This window comes from Cataglyphis hispanica, chromosome 13, assembly GCF_021464435.1.
Source record: "Cataglyphis hispanica isolate Lineage 1 chromosome 13, ULB_Chis1_1.0, whole genome shotgun sequence".
NCBI classification, from domain to species: Eukaryota; Metazoa; Arthropoda; class Insecta; order Hymenoptera; family Formicidae; genus Cataglyphis; species Cataglyphis hispanica.
The window spans coordinates 2378377-2402305 of record NC_065966.1 but is presented as its reverse complement, the minus strand read 5'-3'; the positions used below and the strand labels follow the sequence as shown (position 1 = coordinate 2402305).

The following is a 23929-nucleotide window of genomic DNA, read 5'->3' as shown; positions in this document are numbered from 1 at the left end:
GCTCGACGAAATGTGCATTCACCAGAGACACACAATTTCGCAATATATGTATACGAAAATATATATCGATATATATATTTATCGATATATATATATATATATATATATATATATATATATATATATAAACTTTTGTTGATAATATAATAAATGTATATCACATGTATCACGTTACTGTTATTGACTAGAAATATTTGCAGAAAATAATAAATATGTATCAAAATAAATATATATATATATATATATATATATATATATATATATATTTATTTTTGATACATATTTATTATTTTCTGCAAATATTTCTAGTCAATAACAGTAACGTGATACATGTGATATACATTTATTATATTATCAACAAAAGTTTTTTTCTTTTATATACATATACACACATTCAGTATTTCCTTCACCGACAAGATGGCTGTTTTCCTGCAATATATGTATAATAAATACTTGTTACTGATGACAATACACGATGAATTTAGATACAATATTTTTTTCCAGGATATACATTTCAAATATATATTTTAAATATTGCTTATATAAGCGCGTGTTAAAATTACAGATTAAAACGGAAAGAGTTACGTAAAATGTATCGGATTTTTGTTGAATCATTTGAATATATTTTCTGTGCTGCCGCTTCGTTACAAGTTACATTATAATGTAAATTAAATAATAGAAACGCAGAAATAAGCTTTCTATTTTAATTTGTAAAATTATCATAAACAAATTACACACACACAATTATTTTCATCCGGATTATATAATTTTAATTCAATTATCTTTCATCAGAGTGTTATAAAAATACTTGTTTAACTTTACAATATAAACGTATATCTCTTTCAACGCAGAATTTAAAAGATACAGTTTTATATCGCTCTATAAAGATAATAAAGATAATAAATTACTTGAAAAACAACAATAAACAAAAACAAGAGACACACTTCAAAAAGTCTAACAAACTTATTTTCGATAGAACAAATTTCGTAAACATTTCATTTTGCACAGAATTTTGTTAAAATTAAATATCTGTGTACATATATATATGCACACAATGAAACGTTTCAAAATTACATAGTCTGATAGTAATAGTAGAATATGACAGCATAAATTGCGATTGCAACGTAAATGAATCCTTGAATTGAAGACTTTTGTTTCGTTTGTGCTTGATGATCGTAGTCGTTGTAGTCGTCTGTTGGTTCTATTACATCGCCTTAAAGAAGAAAATATTTCTTAAAGCATAGAAGTGATATTGAGAGATAAACGACTTTTATGTCTGTTATTTCTCTTAGGGTAGCAATAAAATTATTGTAATAACTGTCTTTGAAATAGTTAATAGTTATTGAATTGTTAACGTACATATTTATCATTTTATTGTTTATTGTAATCACATTAAAATACTTTTTTCAGAGAAAATACAGACATAAATATGAATATATGTGAATTTATTTTTAGAAAACTGCCAATTTAATAAATAATCGTTAAGAACAAAAATCTGATATATTTTATCTGTAAAACACTGATATTGAATCTGCAGATTTTTGTATAATTAGGAATACAATTGAAGTAGAAAATAACCTGTTATCTCATCTGCACTAGTTGCCTTCGATTGAACCGTGCTCGTTATCTTGGATTGAGTCCCGCTTTCCTGATTCGTTACTTCTCCGATTTTAAACTTTTCTCGAAGTAGTTTTGCCTCGTCAGAATGACCGATGTTATCGAAACACTCTGTTCCATCTTGCCCTGCTAATCCTAGCAATACCTCTTCGCCGCCAGGATGTTCCATGAGGAAGGACGTGAGATTATAGACATTTCCGTGTATTATCACCCACAGATCTTCACAATTATTGTGCAGAGCTACTTCGTCGATCGTATATTTATTCATCGTGGTTCAAGACTGACAAAAAAAGGTTGTAAAGAAAAAAGATTATTTATGAGAAAGCTCGATTACGAAAAGTACACTTGTATTCTGTTCTTTGCTTTTTTTTTTTTATAACGATAGTCCGCTTTTCACCGTAGAATATCACTTTAACATAAAAATTCCCTCGCTCTGCTTCACCTTGGCACAACGCACGTGCGCGCGCGCGATCTATTTCAATGTCGAGATCTCAATCGGATTGTGTGCTTTGAATGGCACTTTGAAAGGGAAAACAGGCCCGGGATATATCGGACAAAGGTGAGTTTCTCGACAGCCGAGTCGCGCTACGTCGCTTCGTTTCCTCGCGCGTTTGCGGAGTCACTGCTCGGGCCGGTGGCTTCGTTTCTTTTCACCTTGCGAATCGACGGCGATGGTGACAGACGGGTTTCTCATACTTAAGTTTCACTGTATTTAACTGTCCCGATCACTTGCACGCGGCGAATTTCCGCGTATGTTTTTTTGGCCTTAAATTACGCCTTATTTATTTTACAATTCTGATCTCTTCGTTAATATTTCTCTCGTGTAAAGCAGGCAAGTTATACAACAACTTTTTTGCTTTTCATTAATATTCTATTGATTGCAGTTATTTATTTGAATTCATGTATGCGGAGAGAAGTATTTGTCAAAAATTCTGTGACTGTCAGAGCGTTCAATAGAGATTGAGAAATATAAATTTTAATCTACCTATCTAGATAAGTATCTTACGAATTGTAGAATGTTAAACAATTCAACCGAAAACGATTCAGAAAGCTTGGAATCCTACAATATTTTGGCGATGAAAGTACGTCGATTTGTAAAACGGGTCTCGCTTCATTTAACCCGAGACGGAGTCCGCGCGTCCAAGTTTTTAATATTTACATAAATCATAGTCGCACAAAGAATTTGTATCGGAGCTTACCTGATTCTAAGAAAGAAATCTCGAGAAAAACGAATGTGTTGCGATACAATAGCTGCACGTTCTCGTACACGACTGGGATGTCGAAATATATCACTATACAATCACTGTGATAGTAATCAAGCCAACTGATAGCTCTCTTTTTCAGTGATATCGATATGTAGATTCACATCGTACGTAAGCAGCTCTCATGAAAATGCATTATATGCAGGTATATTTTTTATTCGACCAATAGGTGCCAGTATTTATATGATAGGTGATAATGTCACGGTAGTCGAATATGCATATTCGTCTCTTGTGGAAACAGAATTTTATCAAGCTATTCAAGCTATTCATGTCATTATCTTATTATTATCTTGCTAAAAATATTTTAATTAAAATATTATTTTTAATTAAATAATTAATTAAATAATTAATTAAATAATTTAATTAAATACTCTTCATGAAGTTTATATTTAAATTATACTTGAATTTAAATATGTTTTGCTTCTGAGACAATTAATCAATTCATGAAAATACTTCGTTAAAGAGAAATATATAAATTAATAAAAATATATAAATAATGATCAAAGACAGGAAATACGAAGAAAATAAAGTAGAATGTGAATATCGAGTATCTATAATATTCGAGATCGTTAACTCGTATGCTGCATATAGTTGACACAAATGTCGAAATTGGTATTGAGCGATATTGTCGACGGGTTTAGCGTTTACATAAGTGCAGTTTTGGCGGCGATGAACTTACCGCAGGGATGAAAGTTTGTCGCATTGAATTGAATAGAGCGATTCATGTTTAGATTAGTTCATCACGCCGCTCGTAATACCGCGGAAGTTTGCAAACTCCAGACTTGTGCCACGGATGCCACTACGGCGGAGGATTGTTAAGCGAATGCGTATTTGGACGCAATGCAGCTTACAAAGCCATGTTTCCCTATGGTTATCCCGCCAGGACTTCGAGGACTTGGAAGTCCTTCGAATGTGTTCGCACCGAATTGCCGTAAGCCTATTAAAACTATTTGCATTTTCCATTTTCGTTTCTATAAAAAAATTTCTTATCTCTACTCGCACATTTTGTGCAAATATGTGTTTTATTAGTTTTCTTTTATATATATTTTTATTTGAATTTTGATGTGAATGTGATATAAAAGTTATCTTTCTAAAAAAATATATATATATATATATATATATATATATATATATATATATATATAAAATAAAGCGCGTTAATTTTTAGAAAGATAACTTTTATATCACATTCACATCAAAATTCAAATAAAAATATATGTAAAAGAAAACTAATAAAACACATATTTGCACAAAATGTGCGAGTAGAGATAAGAAAATTTTTTATAGGAACGAAAATGGAAAATGCAAATAGTTTTAATAAGCTTATAGCAATTCATATATATATATATATGATGCTGTATAAATGTCAAAGTTTAACGTGCGTGGAATGGCATATTTTAAGTTCGCGACCTTGAAACTTCGGGAAACCATTATCTTCGGCTCTTGAATATTCAAGAAAATTCAACTCGCGAAGAAAGTCCCGCGATCGTGGAAAGTTTTGAAAGTCCTGAAACTCTTGGAAAATTGAAAATCTATACGGCGCATTTCTGTGACGATCGAGAGATTGATTATAGAGAATTTCGTGCCCGGCGTTTTGAGTGTTATCGGTATTTTCGTACAATGTATCGTCATGCAATGTTCTCGTTCGCAAAGATAATCTCCTTCCGTCACATAAAAGCAAATCTCTCGGATCACTCTCTTCAATGATGCAACTTACGCTGTTATATTTACGACACGTTGCCTCTTTCAAAGGACAATCGATCCGCATCTTTTCAAGTGTACCGATATCGAATGTCAAAGGATAGAAAGTTCAGGCGAGCGGAAGTTTCTGTCGAAAATTCTCTCCGGGACGCCTTATTCGCGAGAAACGCGAGTCAAGAAGCACTACAACGAGAAGCTTTCATCTTAGCCTTTTATTTTTCTCTCTCGCTCTCGAGCTTCGTCAATTAATTATCAAAGTTGCGCTGCCAGCTCCTCCCTGATAAATCTTACTTTGGCATTACGGTATATAAATAAGATTCTTACTACTCGTAAGCTCGAGAGAGATACATTTCATGTCTAGTTAATAAAAACTTAATGTCATGATATATTCGCGAATTGAAATGAAGATGGAAATGAAATGCAAACATGATATTATCGTCAAAGAATAATGCTGCGAAAATACAATTCAATCAATTTACTAATCCATTAAATGATCCTATCGCGCGTGTAAAGATATCTATTTATTTCCATTTCTATCACGCCGAGAGATTGATCTGGCTGATTCTGATGCGTATCGTCTGAATTAATTAATTTGATTAAAATCATATTTATAACTCACGTCGGAGGCGCATACATTGTGTAAACATTAGTGCACATGTCATTTTATCGATTTTTTTTTTTCGAATCTCGAGAGCAACAAAATTCGAAACAGAAAACTATTGTATTTGATGTCGTTTTTTTTATTTCTCAAGAATATGAATTCCATTGACCAATTATATATCCGAGCGATATGTCTCCCCATTTGCCATTCATTCATCAGCAATTCCCTCGATCTTTATTTTCAATAAAATAAAGCAAATGTTGCCTTTGCTTTTTCGAAAAAAAAAAAACGTAATTTCTTGCCTGAAACTCGTGAAACTGAGACGATTAAACTGCCAGAATATAAATTGCATTTGTTTTTTCTCTTTCTTCCTCTATCTTTATGTATCCATATGTATATCCTTCTCTCGAATCTCTATCACTTCGGAATTAACGCCGGCATCCCTGTTACCGAATATCTGCATCGAAAACATCGTTTCAATGGATCTGTACGAGATTGGTAGGGGATTCAGGAGAAAAGAGAGAGGGAGAGGGAATTGCTTTGATCTACGTAATTAAACGGCGCGATTTCTCCGCACAATACCAACGGTTGCCGGACACACTTTGTGTACATATGCGCGAACTAGATTGTTATCTGTTTTGGATATTTCGCGTTTGTGCACACAGCTGTCGATATTATCGGCAATTTTTCGCTTCTGCGTTATTCGCATCAAAGCCGCATCTCCGGATGTCCAGCCTGGTATATACGTATGTCATTGTCTATCAGTTTCATCGTTCCGTGATCGTATATAAATGTAGTTTCGTGTAACAGCAATATTTGATAACGCGTCCGTTATCTTTAAAAGTTTTACGGTCGCTAATTATTTTTTTTTTTTTTACAACGCGGACGACAAGTCGAAACTAGCCGGAGAAAGATTTGAGGAACCACCCCGACGTGCTGCACTTAACCGTCTCGACGTAGCGTGATCACGATCTAAGAAAGTGGTCTCTACGGTTAGGTAGACTGTTAAGCGACTATCAGCACGCAATCTGACCATTGTCGTCTCGAGGTATTACTTAGAAGTCTGTGCAGCAAAAAGAACGGGGTGCAGATTAACGTAGCGAGTACGAAAACATTCGAGCATTGTTAGGTCGTTAAGGGGTGGGCGAGAGTTGTAGACTTAAAAAAGTAGACAGACTCGGGGGTTATCGCATTCACGTTACATTAACGTGTAATTAAAAGAAAAGAGCGCGATGATTCGTTGAGTTATTAACTTAACGATATCAGTTGAGATCACGTAATCGTCAATTAATGGTGAAAGAAATGGAATTATAAAATCAAGCAAAATATAGAGAATTGTATGTGTTAAAGAATTCTTTGATATATGCGCGTTATCCGTATCCAGATTCCAGAATAAGCGTAAACTTTGTTACAGAACCATTATCTACTCGAATTCTTTCAACTTCCCAACAATGTTGGAAGTTCTCGGTATCAATCCCCTCCTCTCGATGCAAATCGATACGCGAAAAGTTCTACGGAATTTATCCCGATCCTTGAGTAGCTGTCGTACAACGTCGTCTAACGCGCTCGAATATCTTTTATGTTCCAGAAAACCGGAGCCAGGATCAAGATCTATTCCAACACCTGCCCCCGCAGTACGGATCGCCTCATCAGCATCTGCGGGAAACCCACGACGTGCATCGAATGCATACGCGAATTGATCGCCACCATTAAGACCGTAAGTATAGAGATCATGACTTTCCTATAAATCGAGCGGTTACATCCTACATATACGAGCGAATGCGATCCTTTTTGTTAGGCGCGAATGATTCGTTTCTTCTACTACGCATATAAAGTGTCTCGCCATTTCGTTTATATATATTATTCTAATCTTGTATAGAAACGACATGTCAAAAAATTCCTTTAAATTTTTAGAATATTTTTGCTCTATTTGCATATCTATAATCGATCATCAAGGAAGAAGAGTAACGTCGCACTTTTATTTTCCAGTCACCGTTAAAGGGTGTGAACAACCCTTACGACCCGCACAATTTTGACGATTATTATGCCGATGATTACGGCGGCTATGGCAACGCAGATGGTAATCAGGGCAAGGTCGGTGGATTCGGCGGCCCTGGTGGTCGCGGTGCTGGCGGTGGAGGCGGCGGCGGCAATAGCGCTGGTGCCGGAGGTAACGCTGGCAGCGGAATGCCTCCCAGACGCGACAATCGCGGCAGCGGTCCTGGTGACATGAATCGCGGCTTTCCGCCGCCATCGAGAGGCGGTCCGCGCGGCAACAGCGGCGGAGGAATGTCCGGTGGCCCACCGGATCGTGGATACGGCGGTAACTCCCGCGTAGGCAACAGCGGTGGCGGAGGCGGTTATGACGGTGGCCGCGCCGGCGGTGGATATGGTGGAAACCGAGGCGGACCGCCACCCTACGCAAGCGGAAATTACAACGGTAAGGAAAAATCTTTTTTATTGATGATCCACGTTGAAGCACGTGGCGATGATCAAAGAGCCATCTTGATTTTTGGCGTTTTAATCAAAGATTTGAAAAGAGAAATGTTTTTAATCGCGAGGGAAAATATTAAAATATTATTGGAGATTAAGATGCTGATAAGATACGGATGACGAATATTCCATTAAATCGTATGTCGTCGAAATATCATATATATTCGAGAATCCGCGTATATCCGTGAAACACGAGTCCATTAATGTTTCTTTTGTCGCAGGTGATGGATGGGGTATGCAAGGAGGCGCGCCTAATGGCCTAGGTGGCGGTGGTAACTTGGGGATGAGTGGTGGCCCACCTATGGGTGGAAACAATCAAGGCAACCAGGGCAACATGAGCGGAAACAAGACCAGTACACAAGTCACCATTCCCAAAGACGTAAGTTGATTAAGCTAATATTTATCATATTTATATCTATATTCTCGATGAAAAAAAAAATATTTAACAATGATTGTGGTATCTTAGAATTATACTTGCTCTTAGGCTATATGTTAAAGTGTAAAGAGAGGAGCCTCATTTATAAATTTTATTCTTGTTTGCAGTTGGCCGGAGCCATAATCGGCAAAGGCGGTGCACGGATCAGAAAAATCAGGTCCGACAGTGGTGCCGGAATAACTATAGACGAGCCACTGCCTGGCAGTAATGATCGTATCATTACTATTACCGGGATTCCCAATCAGATACAAATGGCCCAGTACCTACTGCAGCAGAGGTAATTATTACGATATATATTATTACATACTTAATGCTAACGTAGACATTCGCTTTTCATTTCATATTAACATTAAACGCTATTCTTATATTACATTGGCAAAATTTGAAATCAAACACATTTATTGTCAAATAGCGCCACTAAATAAAAATGGAAGAGTACATTACGAGGTATCGATATTTAAACGTTATATATTTATTACTATCCTTCTAATTACGTGATAAAAACTGTACGATATAAATATTTATGATATATGATATTGTAATACATATTGTTATGCGTCGCTATTTTACTATAATTTTGCGAAACTGCATAAAATTTTTGATAATAATAAAGAAAATATTGTTAAAATAAAATCGAAGAAAGAAGAGAGAATCCACGTATAAAATTATTTTGAATTTTGAGAAATATAAATAATTTAAAAATATATAGTCAGCCTGCGAATGATATATGTCGTGGTATTCAAACTCTTCGATTTTATATGGCGTGTCCATCATCGGAGTATTCTCCTCTGCCGTTTTCGTATGATTCTTCGTACTTCATCCGCCCGCTTATAATCGGCATCGCCGTCATCGGGTCATCTCATCTCACCTCTAGGAACTAACACAATCCGATTAACCAAACGAATTGAAGCGAATGTAACAAACTCGCAATGGTGGAGGAGAAATCGAGACGGAGAGAAACGAATGAAGAAAGGAGAACGACGCGCTATAGCCCAGCGTGAAGGAAAATTGAGCACCGTTGTATGGAAGACTAGTGATTTTGTTGTTCTACTTTCGATGTAACAAGGAATCACTAATCATCCTACAAAGGCGCTTATGAACGTCGCCTCCCCCGAGATCTGCTTTCGGAACTAACATCAACCCCCCCGCTACGCCTTGTTTGCTCATCGACGCGCCGTAATTTTGCTCGACTAAAAATAGCGCCTTTTATAACAAATGTGCTTCTATAATCATCGAATAATAGCTATGAAGAAGTGATGTATAACACTTTATTCATGTCCGAACCATCCCATTTTTCTGTTAACATAATTTCCATTCTTGATATATACTAATATGATTGAAACTTCGAGCGCTATTATCACTATGAAATCGCATTGCTCAAATATCATTAAATTAAGGCTTTTCTTATCAATATTGTTTAACTTTAATTTGTGTAACGCGTGAGATGGTTGCATTCTTGTCTTTTTGCGCTTTTATTTAATCTTCTATGAAAACATTTTTAGAAAATAGTTCTTAGCGGAAAAAAGTTTTAGAAATTAATATCAGGAAAAAAATATTTAAAAAAATATTTTATATATATAGTACAGTATAGATCATTCTAATTTCTTCATTTTTCTTCCTATTCTTTCAAATTCTGATCTTCTCATCGATCTTCGACTAAACGAAAATTTCGTTACTTTTTATGTTTCAGTGTACACGAGAATGCAGATCATTACTAAGCCATAGGTGCATTCGGGGGAGGGGGAGCCAAAGATGCGTTTTTTTTGTAATTTTTTTTTAGAAATATTTCTTGGGTAAACATGTAAACGTTGAGAAAGTGGAAACTGAAACAAGTACACACGCTGACATGCACCCACGAAAACAACTTCTGGCAGAGCGCTATGCGCAGGAGGATGATATGTAGAATTTATACATATATAAATACACCACACGTGAATCACCCTCTCCCAGGAAGAGAAACGCTTAATGGTCTATGCTAACGTGACCTTGATGTAGCGAGATACTATTCTCAAGGATGGTAACCGCCCATCGCAGCCTGCAAAGTAAATTGATCTATGAATCGAGTACCGCTAACATTTTCGATGTCGGCCTTTTTTTTTTTTAGTATAGAACTCTTTTATTGGTATCGTGTCCAAGGCACATATACATACCCTGTCGATGTGACAGCGGGAGGGGTTTCAAACTGGCGAGCAATCGCATCGTGTTCCCCGATGTTAGCATTCCCGAGAAAACGTATTTATCGCTTGAAAGAGAAATCCAAAGAATGATCCCTTCTCTACCGTAATAGCGCGAGCTTTTACGTCGAGACATTGTATCTCCCTCTTTTTCTCTCTTTTTTAAATTATCGTTAGATCTTGTTCCCTTTCATCTGACGGAATTAACGTTTTAATTTCGAATTATAGTGTGTCACCGAATAATCGAGACGCTGGCGCGAAACAGCCAATTTGAAATCGTTTATATGCGAAAGCGACTCCTGAACATCGAGACCTGACAACGCACACTTTTTCCCCTTACGTTTTTTTTCAACTTTTTGATAAATTTTTTACAAATATTAATCTTCTCTATTGAAATGTAAGAGTAAATGCACATAGAGTGAATGCGAAGGCAACAGTGTCGAAAGGGCGAGGAGGTTGCAGCGATGAAGAACGAGAGAGAAAGAGAGAGAAAAAAAGATTTCATACTAGGCAAAATATATTTGCAAGAGAAAAGAAGTAACAAAAATATATCGCGAAAAGAAACTGTACATAAGACCCACTAACATTTTTTCCCCTTCCTTAATTGCCGCATACACCGTTTCTCTGCTGTTGCATTATTATATATTATTGTAGTTACTATATATTGATTATTATTATCATACAATTTATTGATAAGGATATCTATTACGTTATTATATCCCACCCTAAATCTGCACTAATTACATCTTTATCTATAGGAACGCATAAGTTACGTTCTTAGTGTTATAATTAGTAAAAGTAATTAGGCTTTACCTAACGAAGAGACATGTAAGTAAATATAAAGGGGCACCATCGGCGGAGAGGAAAACCAAACGGTTTAGGAATGAAATCGATATTGAATCTGCAACGAAGTCTATTGTGTATTAGTTGTATAATATATTTTGATAAAAAATGATGTTATCATGTCCGAATTATTTTCTAACGATGACTCAAATGAAGCGTATTTTTCAGTTTGTTACTCATTCGCCTCTATAGTTATTTTTCTATTATATATTGTACAGAGAACATCTCTCTTACACGAGAGAACGTGAGATGTAGATTATTGAAACGAGACGATGCTGTTGCCGTTATGATATTGAGCAGCTAGAATCCTTTATCACGATCATCCTCGTCAATATGTGTAAAATCTACGATTCGAAACTTCACACAAAGATACAACTGCAGTCTCAAAAGTAATATACGTCGAGTTCGACGTATAACATGATCTGTAAATATATACCTGTAACGTAGCAATAGCACTATCTTGTGAAACGCAACTCTGCTCGAACGATTGTATTTTTTAACAAATATCGGCCGTATAGATAATTTTTTCCAAGTACAATTAAACAATTGTACCGAAAAAGCATTATCTAGTGCAGCCGTTCGAGCGATCGTGATTGAAGAACCGCCCCGAAGAATAAAGAATTTAATTCTCGAACTAGAAGAAGTTATGATTATCATGACGCATGTCGAACTGTATAACCTTGACCTTGATAAAAGCAACTGTGGTCATTCTAATGTTACGATCGTCGTTTCCAGTTTTCCCGTTACCGATGGCCCCGCGTTAACTCGTAATATTATTTTTTCCTCTCTCTCTCTTCGAATCCTGAATATATTTAGTCTGATCAGTAATCCAGTCATTATCCCTTTCCTCCCCCTCCCCCTCCCCCTTTCCCTCTCCTTTTCCTTCTTTTATCGGGGTACATACAAAAGGGCATTTTTAAGCATCTTGACAGTGTCCGTTATAGATGACAGCGTACCGACCACTAAACACGTGATTCGTCACATACGGATGTAAATCTGTGCGTGCGATGAATCTTACATAGATTTAAAAATGTCCCATATTTTTTACAGCAACGGATTTCGATCGACTGTTCACAGAAAAAAAACTGCTACGATTTTTCATAATGAGATTTTCTTATTTTTTTATAATAGTTATTTTTTAGTTTGCACTCTGTATCATTGTTCAATTCGGGTTTAGAATACCGAGAGAGAGAGAAAGAGAAATCTGAATTTTTTTTTTCTCTTCTAATACGTTGTGTTACATTATATATTTATTTTGTATCCTTTGGAGAATTAGATCAGCTAATATTAATCATTTTGATGATTTCAACGTAGAAGAAAAAAACGTCAGGATTATTGACCTGTGAACAGTTTTGCGGAATTGCCTTGGTCTGCCAAAGTATTATATAAGGATCTTTTTTTTTGAAATTCAAACAGACGTGCGACCCCGTAAACGAGAGAAACTGAATCAAAATTGTTTCGCGTGAAGCTTCGTCTGCGTGTATGCATTTTTCTTTTAACACACTTGTTAGATGTAATCCGTTTCACACTATACGACGAGAGAGGCACGCGTGTGTGTGTGCGAATGTAGTGTGAGAGAGTGCATGTATAGATGCCTGTCCGAGAGCATGGAGGAAATATATTAATGCCAGATATATATAAATTGATTATTACAGAGAGAAAGAGAATCGGGTTTTTGCGAGGTAAAGACGTGCGAGCACCACGATTATAAGTGGAAGAGAGCGAGAGAGAGAGAAAGTGAGCGCTATACACTCGTTCGTATCACGATGTGTACTGTATAAGATATACAGTTTACAATTATTTGTAACGGATACTTTTTATTTGTCAAATAAAAGTTAGTACAAATGCGCTCTTCTTCTTTTCAATCCAATCAAATCAAGTTAAGTGATGTTTCTACGTCCTAATTCCATATTATAATATGATGAACATGACGAAAGTATGCTTTTTTATAATAATTATAAGTAATTGTAAAAGTGCTTTGTGTCAGATATATTCAGTACTAATGTACGATGAACTTATCAAATGCGTCTCGTCATTTTTGAAAAAATGTAAAAGTAATTTCTTCCAATTACTTATTTGAAAATTAGCTGAATGTAATGAATTTTAAATTATAGAACCTCATTGGTGAATATATATATATATATATATATATATATATTGCTTTAGTATGATAAATATTCGAGTAATTGCAATTTGTTTGAGTGTATAATCAGATATTAACCATCACATTGGAATCTTAATACCATTCCATCGAATTTACTTAGGGATATTGGATAAAGAAAATTGAATATGACACGTAGCGATCGAATCGAAAATAAAGAATGATCGCTGAACAAAGAAATTACCGGCTCGCGTTCTCCTGCAACACATTCAGTCATTTGGCAAATCTCCTGGCATATACTACCTTTTTTGTTCCAGTTGATATTCATAAGTATTACACGGTAGCTTCAATTCTTATTAGAGACATGAAGACACATTGGGATAAAAAATCTAGATTAAAGAATTCGAAACGTGGTAAGAGATATAAATAATATTTAAATATTTACAAATATTTGTTCTATTATTCTTTTTTTTTTTATATATCATCAAACGAATCGCGTATATCCGGTGCGTGCGATATTGCAGGACACCGTAAATCGTGCTTGACGCACGATATAAAAGAATACACGAACGGATGGTTTTACGTTTATTGCAAGAACACCAGTCTGCACGGTTTTCGTTATATAACGATGAACGGATCGACGATGATCGAGAGTGCTTTTTGGTCCGTGGTAAGAAACTTATCGTTGTGATCTCTTTGAAAATCTGAGCGAGTATTTGAAGGAAATGATGGAGAGTTTAAGGAAACGTGTTGCGCTCTCGATAGGTCTGCGTATCGTCCATCATATTCTGCGTTATACTCATGCTACGTTTATGGGATAATTATTCCAACAATCCCATAGTGACGACCATCGATACGACGAATCCGATATGGAACGTATCTTTTCCAGGCGTCACGATATGCAATAATAATAAAGTTTATCGTCCGCACGCCGACATTATCGCGAAAAATTTGTAAGATATATTTCTATCTGTTTTCTTTATTTCTCTCTTTTTCTACGGAAATCAGTTCAGTCAACTTATTTAAATCAAGCTAGATCGAACTAAAAAACTTGGTATCTCCTTAAATTTATATCATGATACAATTGCGTGATTTGCTAGATATGCGAATGGATTCAGCATAAATGAGAGCGACAAATTTTTCCTTTCCCTCATAAAGCTAATACGGCCTGATAAGATCTCGATTGACAATGTAACTGCGAGTCGGTTTCTCGATAGTCTTGACACGACGGTCGAAACGCTTATGGAGCAGGTGACTATGAAAATGATTATTTCAATTAATTCACGTTTAATGCACGATAATATAAAAATTATTAGACGTTAATAATGCTCGTGCACACACAGTTAATGCAGCCTTGCAGCGCGTTATTGGTGAGATGCGCCTGGATCGGACAGATTTACGATTGCAACAAGATCTTTAAAACGGTCAAATCCAGGGAGGGTTTTTGCTGCTCCTTCAATTCCCATTATAATTTAAACGTCAGGCAGAAGTAATTCTTGTGAATATATCGCACTTACTCGAGATAATCTATTATCAGATAATTATTTCGTTCGAAGTTTCAGCACACTCAATGAACAGACGGGCGCGCCGGATTTTAATTTCACCGATTTTGACAGTAGCTCCGCGAATCTGCCGGGTGTGCGCGATATTCTGGTAATTGTCGTATTATCGGGCGGTATCTAAGCTCATATAGAGATATACAGAGAATATACATTTGGTTTTATAGAAAGCGCCGGGGAGCGGTCGCGATATCGGGCTTACGATTGCCTTAAATGTCGAGCGAAGTATGTACAAGGCTACCTCGCGCCCTTTCGTAGGGGCTTCTATTATGATACACGATCCGATCGATTTCCCCGACGTTGGTGCACACATGGCGTCCGTGTTACCTGGACACGTCTCGACGATATCTGTCGCCACTACTGCCATTAAAAGTATGGAAAGCTTGCGATATATTTCTACAGAGAAACGTCTTTGCTTCTTCGACGAAGAGGTAAGTAAATACGACTTTGGTCCTATCACATTACAAGAATATTTATGACACGCGATATTTAAAATTTCACATGTTCATAATGAATACTTGTATATGTGCACAGATACCGGGCGAAACTCGTTATAGTTTTCAATCGTGCATTTCGGACTGTATAGCGAAAAATATACAGCGACTATGCGGCTGCTTGCCGTTTTACTATCCGGAGATGCGTGAGTCTCTGCACGAGATTATAAGCGTTTAAATGTTAGATTATCTTTGTATAACACATCAGTTATTGTTATATACAATATATATATATATATATTTTCTTAACTTTAATTTTTAATGTTACATTTAATAGAAAAAAATATTTTGCATCCAGATTCTTTAAAATAATAATTTGGAATATTATGTTTAACGCGTTAATAGACGAAGGAATAAGGACATGTTACCTGCCCGACCTTGATTGTCTTTTGAATATTCGAAGTATGAAAACAATTTTAAATGATATGCATTGTATTTTATACATCGTAATTAACTAATTAATTTTTTTAATTTTAGGATCGACAGAATACTGGAAAACGGAAACTTGCAGAAAATGTCTACCCCAATGCACCGATATGATGTATCATATCAATTTAGAAGACATTAAGATGGACAATGTGAATTTCGATTCCGATATAACGTGAGTCATTTCTCCAATGACAAGAATATTAGCTTCTTTTCTTTCTTTCTCTCGTGATGAAAACAAAAAATTATTCATATTTTATAAACAAAAAATATTTATCTCTACACCTTATAGACGTGGCTTGGATATAAACAATGTGGCTTTAGTGTATATATTTTTCGGTGATCTGTCATATGTCGAGTATCGTAAGGAAAGTATCATTAATTGGGATTCGCTTCTCGGTGAGTTGCGTAGCATCTCCGTAGCATAAATGATCTCTGAATTTAATTTTAGCATAATTTAATTTAATTTAACAAACAGAAAATCGTAATTATAAAATTTAATTGGGGCAAAGGAGCCTCACTAATTAATTAAAATATTTATTTGTTGTTAATTTAATTTACTCAAATTTAATAAAACTGCGCGCACGATTTATTTCAGCATCCTTCGGCGGTATCTTTGGTCTCTGCCTGGGTGGTTCCGTGATAAGCGTAATAGAATTGGTTTATCTCTTGGCCAGACAATTCTTTACGAGACAGCTTTCTAAGAGACAAGAGCGATCGCGTACACGTTTGCCGCCGGCATCGGAAATGTTTTTGTCGATTCCCGCGGAAAGGAAAGACGTTCAGTTACAGAAACCAAGCCATAAAGAATCGAATGACAAACGTGTTTTTGTCACGTGGTGTCAACCAGTCCTTCATCGCCGTGAAACATATTTTGATCAAGTCAATTATCACGATTAGAAGACTAAGATCGCTATTCGATCGATTATTCTCGAATATTAAGGAATAAAATGTGCGCGTGTTGATGAATATAATTATAATATTTATTAAAATAAGTAGCTTTGTATGATTATCATATTATTTATTAATACTTTAAATGTGACAAAGTTTGTAGATGATTAGACAATCACTGAGTGATGCATTACAATACTATAATACAAATATTTCACACTTAGCTTTGCCTCCCGATTGTTGATTGAAATAAGCCCTCGGTCTTCTCGCGTAGTTTCTCTTTATATTGCGCTGCGGAAGTAACATATGCTTCAAGTGCACGAGGAAGCAGGGCCACAGCAAGTAGTAGAGTATGAAATTCGTCGAGCTCGCTAGCGCATTTAAAAGAGTCGCCCACATACGAAATCTGCAAAAATACGACAAACGGGATGTCCTAAGTAAACCGACGAGAGACAACGATTTCTGTTGTTTATCGGAATACGGGATCGATGACAGAAAACATTGCCTCCTATGCGTACACATCCTTTTATTGTTTTATCAGAAAAATAATTGTACAATTTTTTTTTTGCGCCACGATAAACTTTCGATTGAAATCCACTCACCTCTCCATAAAGCTCTCATGGACCTTGGAGAGATCTCCCCCGTAAAGGAGGGACATGGCGCTGCGACGCGACGCTAAATGAGTTGGCAGCTCGCCCACGAGGAACAGGAAAACAATGCCGACCAGCATAATCGTCAGCCGCGCCTGATCCTGACAAACCAATGAGATAAGTGATTAATGAAGCGCTATTTTTTTCTCACAAGAAAAAGATTGTTGAATATTATTTTAGTTAAAAAAAAAAAAAAAACTTTTTTACGCGATTATTTTTAGTCTGCATTTGAATGTGCCCGTCATTGAATGGAGTATAATATACATATAATTCGCGATTTTCATTGATCAATATTTCTCCTGCAAACTTTTGATATAAGTTTAATAGATAATCAAGAATCTTTAGGAAATTGTGAAAGGCGCATGAATTATTTCTTGGAAAAAATACAAATTGTTCATTATCAAGGTAGCGTAAATGGATTAAACTCATTTGCTTACGATATTATAATAAATTATAATATAAACATTATCTGCATCAAATGACAAGAAAGTTTTGATAATTGTTTTCGTAAAAACACGACTCTACGATGTTGTACGGTTTTCCCACAAACTTTTCCAATTACGCGCGATAATAATGATTCGCGCGGGATTGTGTTTCCGGATACCATTTGGTTTCTCAATGAGTTTCATGCAAATCGTGTCCTGAGACGTTTTAAACTGGAAGAACATGGCCGCTCGCTTAGATGCTCGAAAGTAGGATAGATTTTCAAGTAGAGTGAATTGTGATTCCGGTTTCTAAAGTTTGGAATCGGAATATTTCGTTCGGACGCGAAGGCGCCTCTTTAACATAGGTTCAAATTAATTACGATATTATTTGGATGATTTTTTTGTTATTTTTCTCACACATAAATAGCAAATATTTTTTTCGGATTTTCGCTCGTATTTACGCACCCGCAGATGATTTCCCTCGCGTATGTTTTTGCGTTTCAGCAACAGCTCTCTCTGCTTGAAGACCTTTTTCACGGAGTAGCACATGATGCCGTTCGCGACGAATAAGAAAACGGCCGGCATCAAGCCGAATATTATAAACTGTAGCCAATTCTGAAGATTGAACCACCTACAAAGACCATCCGGATGCAATTTTGCCGATCGAAATTGAACTCGTGCAAAGAAATATCGTCGCGTTTTTGTGACAAATGGAGAGAAAATTTTCAAATAACTTTACATATTTCTGAATATAAATATATTTTGAGGAAAAGATTTTTTTACGATTTACGACACGGTTCTTTTTATACTTACCACGAGTGGAAAAAGCTGGTCGTTACTAGATCGCCGCGATTGTTATACGTGTACATGAAGCAATATGGTATGTTGATGAAAATAGCGAAACAACTGGCGAATATCATCAACTTGCGTGCAACTCGCTGGCTGCAAAATTTCGGTGGTTTGCATCTCGGCATGCTGCGTGAATCAATATTCTCGTTAGAGATTTTGACGCACATATTTGAAAATACGTTTTACGCTTCCTCTCGTCAATAAAATTTATATATTAAATGTAAATATTTACCTGCGAATATTTACACACGAGAGAATGATTTATATATTTTTATGTTTTTACCTACAAACTATTATTAATCTATCCACGCTCACGCCTAATGCGGCCCAGACTGTGATATTTGAGGTAACGGAGCCGATCGGAAAATGAACGAATGCATCAAATTCTACCCATCCTTTGTGACATCGAAACATGCCTCGGGTTAGAGCGGAAAAGAGGATCAGAATACAGGTGACTAAATCCGAAGATGCCAACACTATAAAAATAAAAAAATAAAAAATAAGAAACGGAAAGAGAATTACATAAAATTTATAATATTTAAAATATAATCATATGCGCAGCCAAAAAAATACAAAAAACAATTATTATTTTTTCTTCAGTTTTTTTTTCTCTTTATTGAACCGCGCAATTATTATTGCGAATGATTATGATCATTCTCTTGAAACGCATAATAATAACGACAATATCGCGTTGATTACGCACGCAACCTATTTTGCCAATCCACCGACCTGCTAAATACGTGTACGTCGACGCTTTCAAGTACGTCTTCGCCTTCAAGTGGACCCCGAGAATCAGCGAGTTTCCGATGATCCCGAGAACGGAGATAATGGGAATGACCACGGTGTATCCGATAATAATCCAGATATTCGGTTCGATTGTCCACAGTCCTTGATGCTGTATATGCTTGCTGGAGTATCTCAGAGATTTTGATCTGGAATCAATGTCGTTAATGCCGACACATGAAGCGCATCACCGATCTCGCTCTATATCATATATAACATTGTTTTCCTCTCCTCTCTCTCTCTCTCTCTCTCTCTCTCTCTCTTTCTTTGTCCCTCACCGTCTGCATAGTACGGTCATATTGTATATCTCGGTGATGTTGAAGTATGTGGATCTCATCGCACCATTTGCCTCGTATTGGTGCACTCGGGACGAGAGATCTTCTCGACCCATTTTCTTCGCCCGAGAAACTTTCGCAAAGGAAGAACTCTACTCCATTGTCGTGATATATTGTCGGATGACGGAGTGTACTAGGCTGGTAAAAAGGCGTGGCATTAGGCTCTAGTTTTAGCTCCCAGCAAGTCACCAGCAGCTGAATCGAAGCCTGATGAATGTCGAGGCTAAGATTATGAAGAGGTAGCTGAATCAGAAATTTATGGGAACTTACCGAGGAGCTGTCGTGTCATCGAACAACGTTTCGTGCGCAAAATGCTTTTCGTATCGCTTCTACTCTCTAGTAAGTAAACATAAATATTTTTTTAATAATTTTCAACTTTAAATTTTAATAAATATGTATTATACATATATAATTCATTTTTTTTTTTTTTATGGAGAAACAAATGGGTAAGAATTACAATTTATTAACTTACCAATTTATGTGAATGAATCATGCAGCCTTCCCAAAAGGTTTTTAAACAGATTCTAATAAGCGAGATATTCGCATCGCAAATGCAATTTCCGTCTCAAAATGTTATCAATATTTGTGAAGCGAAAAATGTGACTAAGAGATCATGTACTTTTAAAAGCTTTCGCGTGCATGCAAGAGCTTTTAAATATTTCAACAAACTATGTCATTCAATATTTATATTATTTTTATTTAAGAATTAAAAGTTTAATTGTTCTATTAAAACCCGTATCATACTTCAAATATAATTCAGATCGAATCTATCTATTTCTCTCTCTTTCTAATACCCTGAAAATTGACTTGAATGTGAAATAATGCTTTGTTATCAATTTCGCTTCACACAGGTCTGATAAACAGCGGTAACTCTCGCGTTACGACAAAACGAAAAACATCTTTGAAAGTCATTAGTTTTCCTTAATTATGATCGCAAACAAACTTTTATTATGATGCGCACAATATTAATCTGTTTATACGAATAACTGAAACGCAAATATTGATAATCTTTCAATAAAATTTGCGCGCGCTTGGAAAATAAATCGATTAGCTCGAATTCAGTCCAAAAAATTGAATTTTAATGCTTATCGAGAGATTTGATGCGTCTATCGAAGGACGGTCAAGAACGCTGCGAGCGCGAACACGCCATAGATATACTGAACATCAACGAAATTCTGGCAATTAAAGTTTTCCTATATTTGGAGAGGGGTTTATTCCCCGATAATAATCCTGCGATAATGGATACGCAAATAGTGCGTACGAATAATACACATCGTCACGAACCATTCGCCGCGATCGATTGAGCATTCGCTGATAAGGACGGCTGGAGCGAAAAATCTCAGATGTGTCTCTTAGAATTTACGGATTATCGAATACATTATCGAGGATTAGCGGCGATACTCTTGCTCAGGACGGGCGCACGCTTTATCGTGTCTTGTTGTTACACGTGGGGGCAACCCTTGGGATTATTCAGCTTTTAATATACACCCGCCGCATTGCAAAAAGCCTCCTTACGCAGTTACAACAGTCGGCTTTGATGTATCCATGGAAACAACCGCGATAACCATTATCGATCGTATATCGGCCACGACCACTTTCAGTCACCCTCGCGACATTAAATTAATGATATCGAAAATTTAGGACATAACATACGCTTTGGAACGCCTCGTTGTGCGAAGCGCGGGACGTGATTTCCGATCGCTGAGCCGGAAATCTATCTATATACCAACTTTGTGCGCTTCTCCTTTCCGGCAATAAATAAATGTTTCAATATTATTAATTTTCACGCACGCTCTTTGAACAACAAAATTGAATACATTGTCAAACAAATGGAGACTATCCGAATATAACGAGTTTATAACGTTAAATATCTTAAGAAGATTCCGATAATTTTGATAATACAAGATATGACAATAGTTTTTAAATCTATTTTAATCGTTGATAACGACGATAAAATATCACTACTAGTCTAGTATTGTTTTTGAATTATTGTATATAGAATAAAATAGGATTTAATATCTCTTTATATTGGAAGAAGAGGAAATAATAAAACGAACATTATTAAATTTAAATTATTATCTATTCAATTTATTTATGTTTTAAATGAGATCAACAGAAATATTTAATGATCACGCAAACCGTGTTTATATTGTCACTGACATATAAATTAAATTAAATTTAGTTCAATTTAATTTTTAATTAAAATATGATGCATATTTTGTGTTGTTTATGATTTTATTATAAACTGTTTTATTATAAATGTAAAAAATTTATTATTTTACAAAAAATAAGATTAATTTACTCACGGGGATCAATTATGAATAAAATCATTTCTTTTTTCACGCACAAATATCATTTCACGAATCCATCTTTCTGGAATCCTCTTATCGCACATTCGTATATTTTTTTCATATGATGATACGTTGTATGTTTTATTATATAAAATCGTCATATAATAATTGAATAATATAAATGGATTAAATTAAAATATAAATTATTCTTTAAATCATTAATATTTTATATCAAAAAGATATAATTGGAATAGTGTGTTTTTGTTTTATGAGATGTGATCTCGTAAATGCGAAAAAAATTTTTGTTTTAGGGAAAAAAAGAAAATATTCCTAAACAAAGGTAGTTATGATTGCGTAAAGGTTTTGGAAAGGAAGTGGAAATTTTATGAAAACATAGAAATTTGAAATATTTGATAAATGTACATGGTCTACGAATGCCAGGAACGAGAAATTCTGTTCTCGATAAGCGGATTGCGTTCTTGAAGTTTGCCGTCGGGATTTTTGAAATTTACGGTACATCGTATCGGAAAATGATAGCGTTTTTCTAATACGTGCAGAAACAAAAGATCCGGGAAAGATAACTATAATTTTAGAGCGTAAAGTTGCGACACACAGTAATAAATCGCAATAATTGTCTTGGACGAAACAGCACGTGCCTTTACTTATTAATGCATTTAATTAAAAGTTCATGTTTAGCTTTGCGCAGCTCATTTATGAGGCAATGGGAGTCACTTCTCCTGTTTTCCTCACGTGGCATCGTACGATGTTTAATTCCCCTACATCGCGAACGCAGGAATTCCACTTTCGCGGCGGTTCGCAATTTCAATGGCCACTCGAGTTTACGTCCACGTCGTCGATCACGCTTAATGACGTTTGGAATTTATTGAGAAGCAACACAGACAAAGCGCAAAGTCGGTTGGGAATTCGTATGAAATTCTGTTCATCTGAATTTCGTCGGAAAAATAGAACAACGTTGTGTGTGGGTTTTCATAAAAAGAACGAGAGTAATTCAACACGATTTTATGCTTCCACTGGAGAAAATGTTGTACTTAGGAACCAATTTGTTCATACATCGTTCTTGATTTGGCATATAGAATTAGGGAAACAAGATTCACAAATGTAAAGAATTTAATTCCGTGCTTGCGCGGCTGTATTTGTTTATAAATGTTCGCATATCGTCTAACGGTATGCGAAAACAATTTATCCCAGATTGTGCGTAAGAAAGCGCATGATCCAGCGGAGATAACAATTTAGAATCTTATTCAAATCCCTTTGGCACACTTGAAAAGTGGATTTTATCAAGGGACCCTAGGAAAGAGAACGTGCCTGCTGCGTAAATTTTTATTGTGCGCTCGTAAAAAAACGTAGGCGTATAACAGCGGCATTTAGTATCGCTGTGTATTTCACCGCTTCTATCTCTTCTTTTATTTATTTTTTTTTTTCTATGTTATACCACATTTTATATGTGGGCGTCAGTTCAACTTTCGACGCGTCATCCGCGATGAAATATCTGAAGAAATCTTTCTCGAGGTCTTCGTAACGAGAGATACATCTATTTTTTTTTCGTCGAGATATTTTTCGCAAAGACTTTCCATCCCTTTATCGGTTGAAACTCATTGTCGTTTGCGATTATGCAAAACCGTTTGTGTGATAAATTATTCCAACGTTTGTTATCAAAAAATTTTTTATTCGTAACTCTACTAGTATCCCTCTAGTATAAAAATTTTATCATCATTTAAATTTATTATCATAAAAGAGCATCCCCGGATGTAGGGAAATCAATTTTGCGCGATAATATCGAGAAATAGTTTTTAAAATTTTTTCATTACATATATATTGTAACTAAAAAATGAAAATTAAAATTAAAACAAACTTTGCGTATAAAAAATGTAATTTTGTCATTTCTCAAAGTTTAGTTCGTTAAAAGCTTTATAATCCAAAAATTATTAATGCAAAAAAAAGTAGCCTCTATTAAAACCCATATCCGGTCGGAATACT

At 35.6% G+C, this 23929-nt stretch overlaps 4 protein-coding genes across 15 annotated transcripts in view; 2 read left to right on the top strand and 2 right to left on the bottom strand.

Moving 5' to 3' along the window:
- Positions 1-12972, top strand: part of LOC126853951 (heterogeneous nuclear ribonucleoprotein K) — an 83632-nt gene extending 70660 nt beyond the window's left edge. For all 11 annotated transcript variants that reach the window (XM_050600211.1, XM_050600204.1, XM_050600210.1 and 8 more), the window contains 5 exons: positions 6770-6898; positions 7171-7621; positions 7896-8053; positions 8218-8387; positions 9801-12972. In XM_050600211.1, the coding sequence (XP_050456168.1) occupies positions 6770-6898; positions 7171-7621; positions 7896-8053; positions 8218-8387; positions 9801-9828 (936 nt within the window). In that variant the 3' untranslated portion in view covers positions 9829-12972. The remainder of the gene's footprint in view (positions 1-6769; positions 6899-7170; positions 7622-7895; positions 8054-8217; positions 8388-9800) is intronic.
- On the bottom strand, positions 384-2977 carry LOC126853995 (cytochrome b5-like). Of its 2 annotated transcripts, XM_050600305.1 has the most exons (3): positions 2817-2977; positions 1579-1897; positions 384-1213 (listed from the first exon to the last, which is right to left on the bottom strand). In XM_050600305.1, exons 2-3 carry the CDS (start codon positions 1883-1885, stop codon positions 1071-1073), a joined length of 450 nt encoding a protein of 149 aa, XP_050456262.1. In that variant the 5' UTR covers positions 1886-1897; positions 2817-2977; the 3' UTR covers positions 384-1070. The 2 variants fall into 2 exon arrangements, with proteins under 2 accessions (XP_050456262.1, XP_050456263.1); XM_050600306.1 differs by lacking the exon at positions 2817-2977 and having other exon boundaries at positions 1579-2262.
- A 620-nt stretch (positions 12973-13592) lies between the features above and the next one.
- On the top strand, positions 13593-17330 carry LOC126854085 (pickpocket protein 28-like). The gene is made up of 12 exons (XM_050600482.1): positions 13593-13641; positions 13753-13898; positions 13994-14181; positions 14329-14479; positions 14572-14717; positions 14785-14881; positions 14955-15218; positions 15322-15427; positions 15627-15683; positions 15759-15882; positions 16000-16106; positions 16306-17330. Exons 1-12 carry the CDS (start codon positions 13593-13595, stop codon positions 16605-16607), a joined length of 1737 nt encoding a protein of 578 aa, XP_050456439.1. The 3' UTR covers positions 16608-17330.
- LOC126854003 (uncharacterized) lies at positions 16797-19665 on the bottom strand. The gene is made up of 7 exons (XM_050600316.1): positions 19584-19665; positions 19252-19454; positions 18806-18998; positions 18487-18648; positions 18139-18304; positions 17201-17349; positions 16797-17004 (listed from the first exon to the last, which is right to left on the bottom strand). The coding sequence occupies exons 1-7, from the start codon at positions 19640-19642 to the stop codon at positions 16797-16799; spliced, it is 1140 nt and encodes a 379-aa protein (XP_050456273.1). The 5' UTR covers positions 19643-19665.
- Between the last annotated feature and the right edge of the window lie 4264 nt (positions 19666-23929).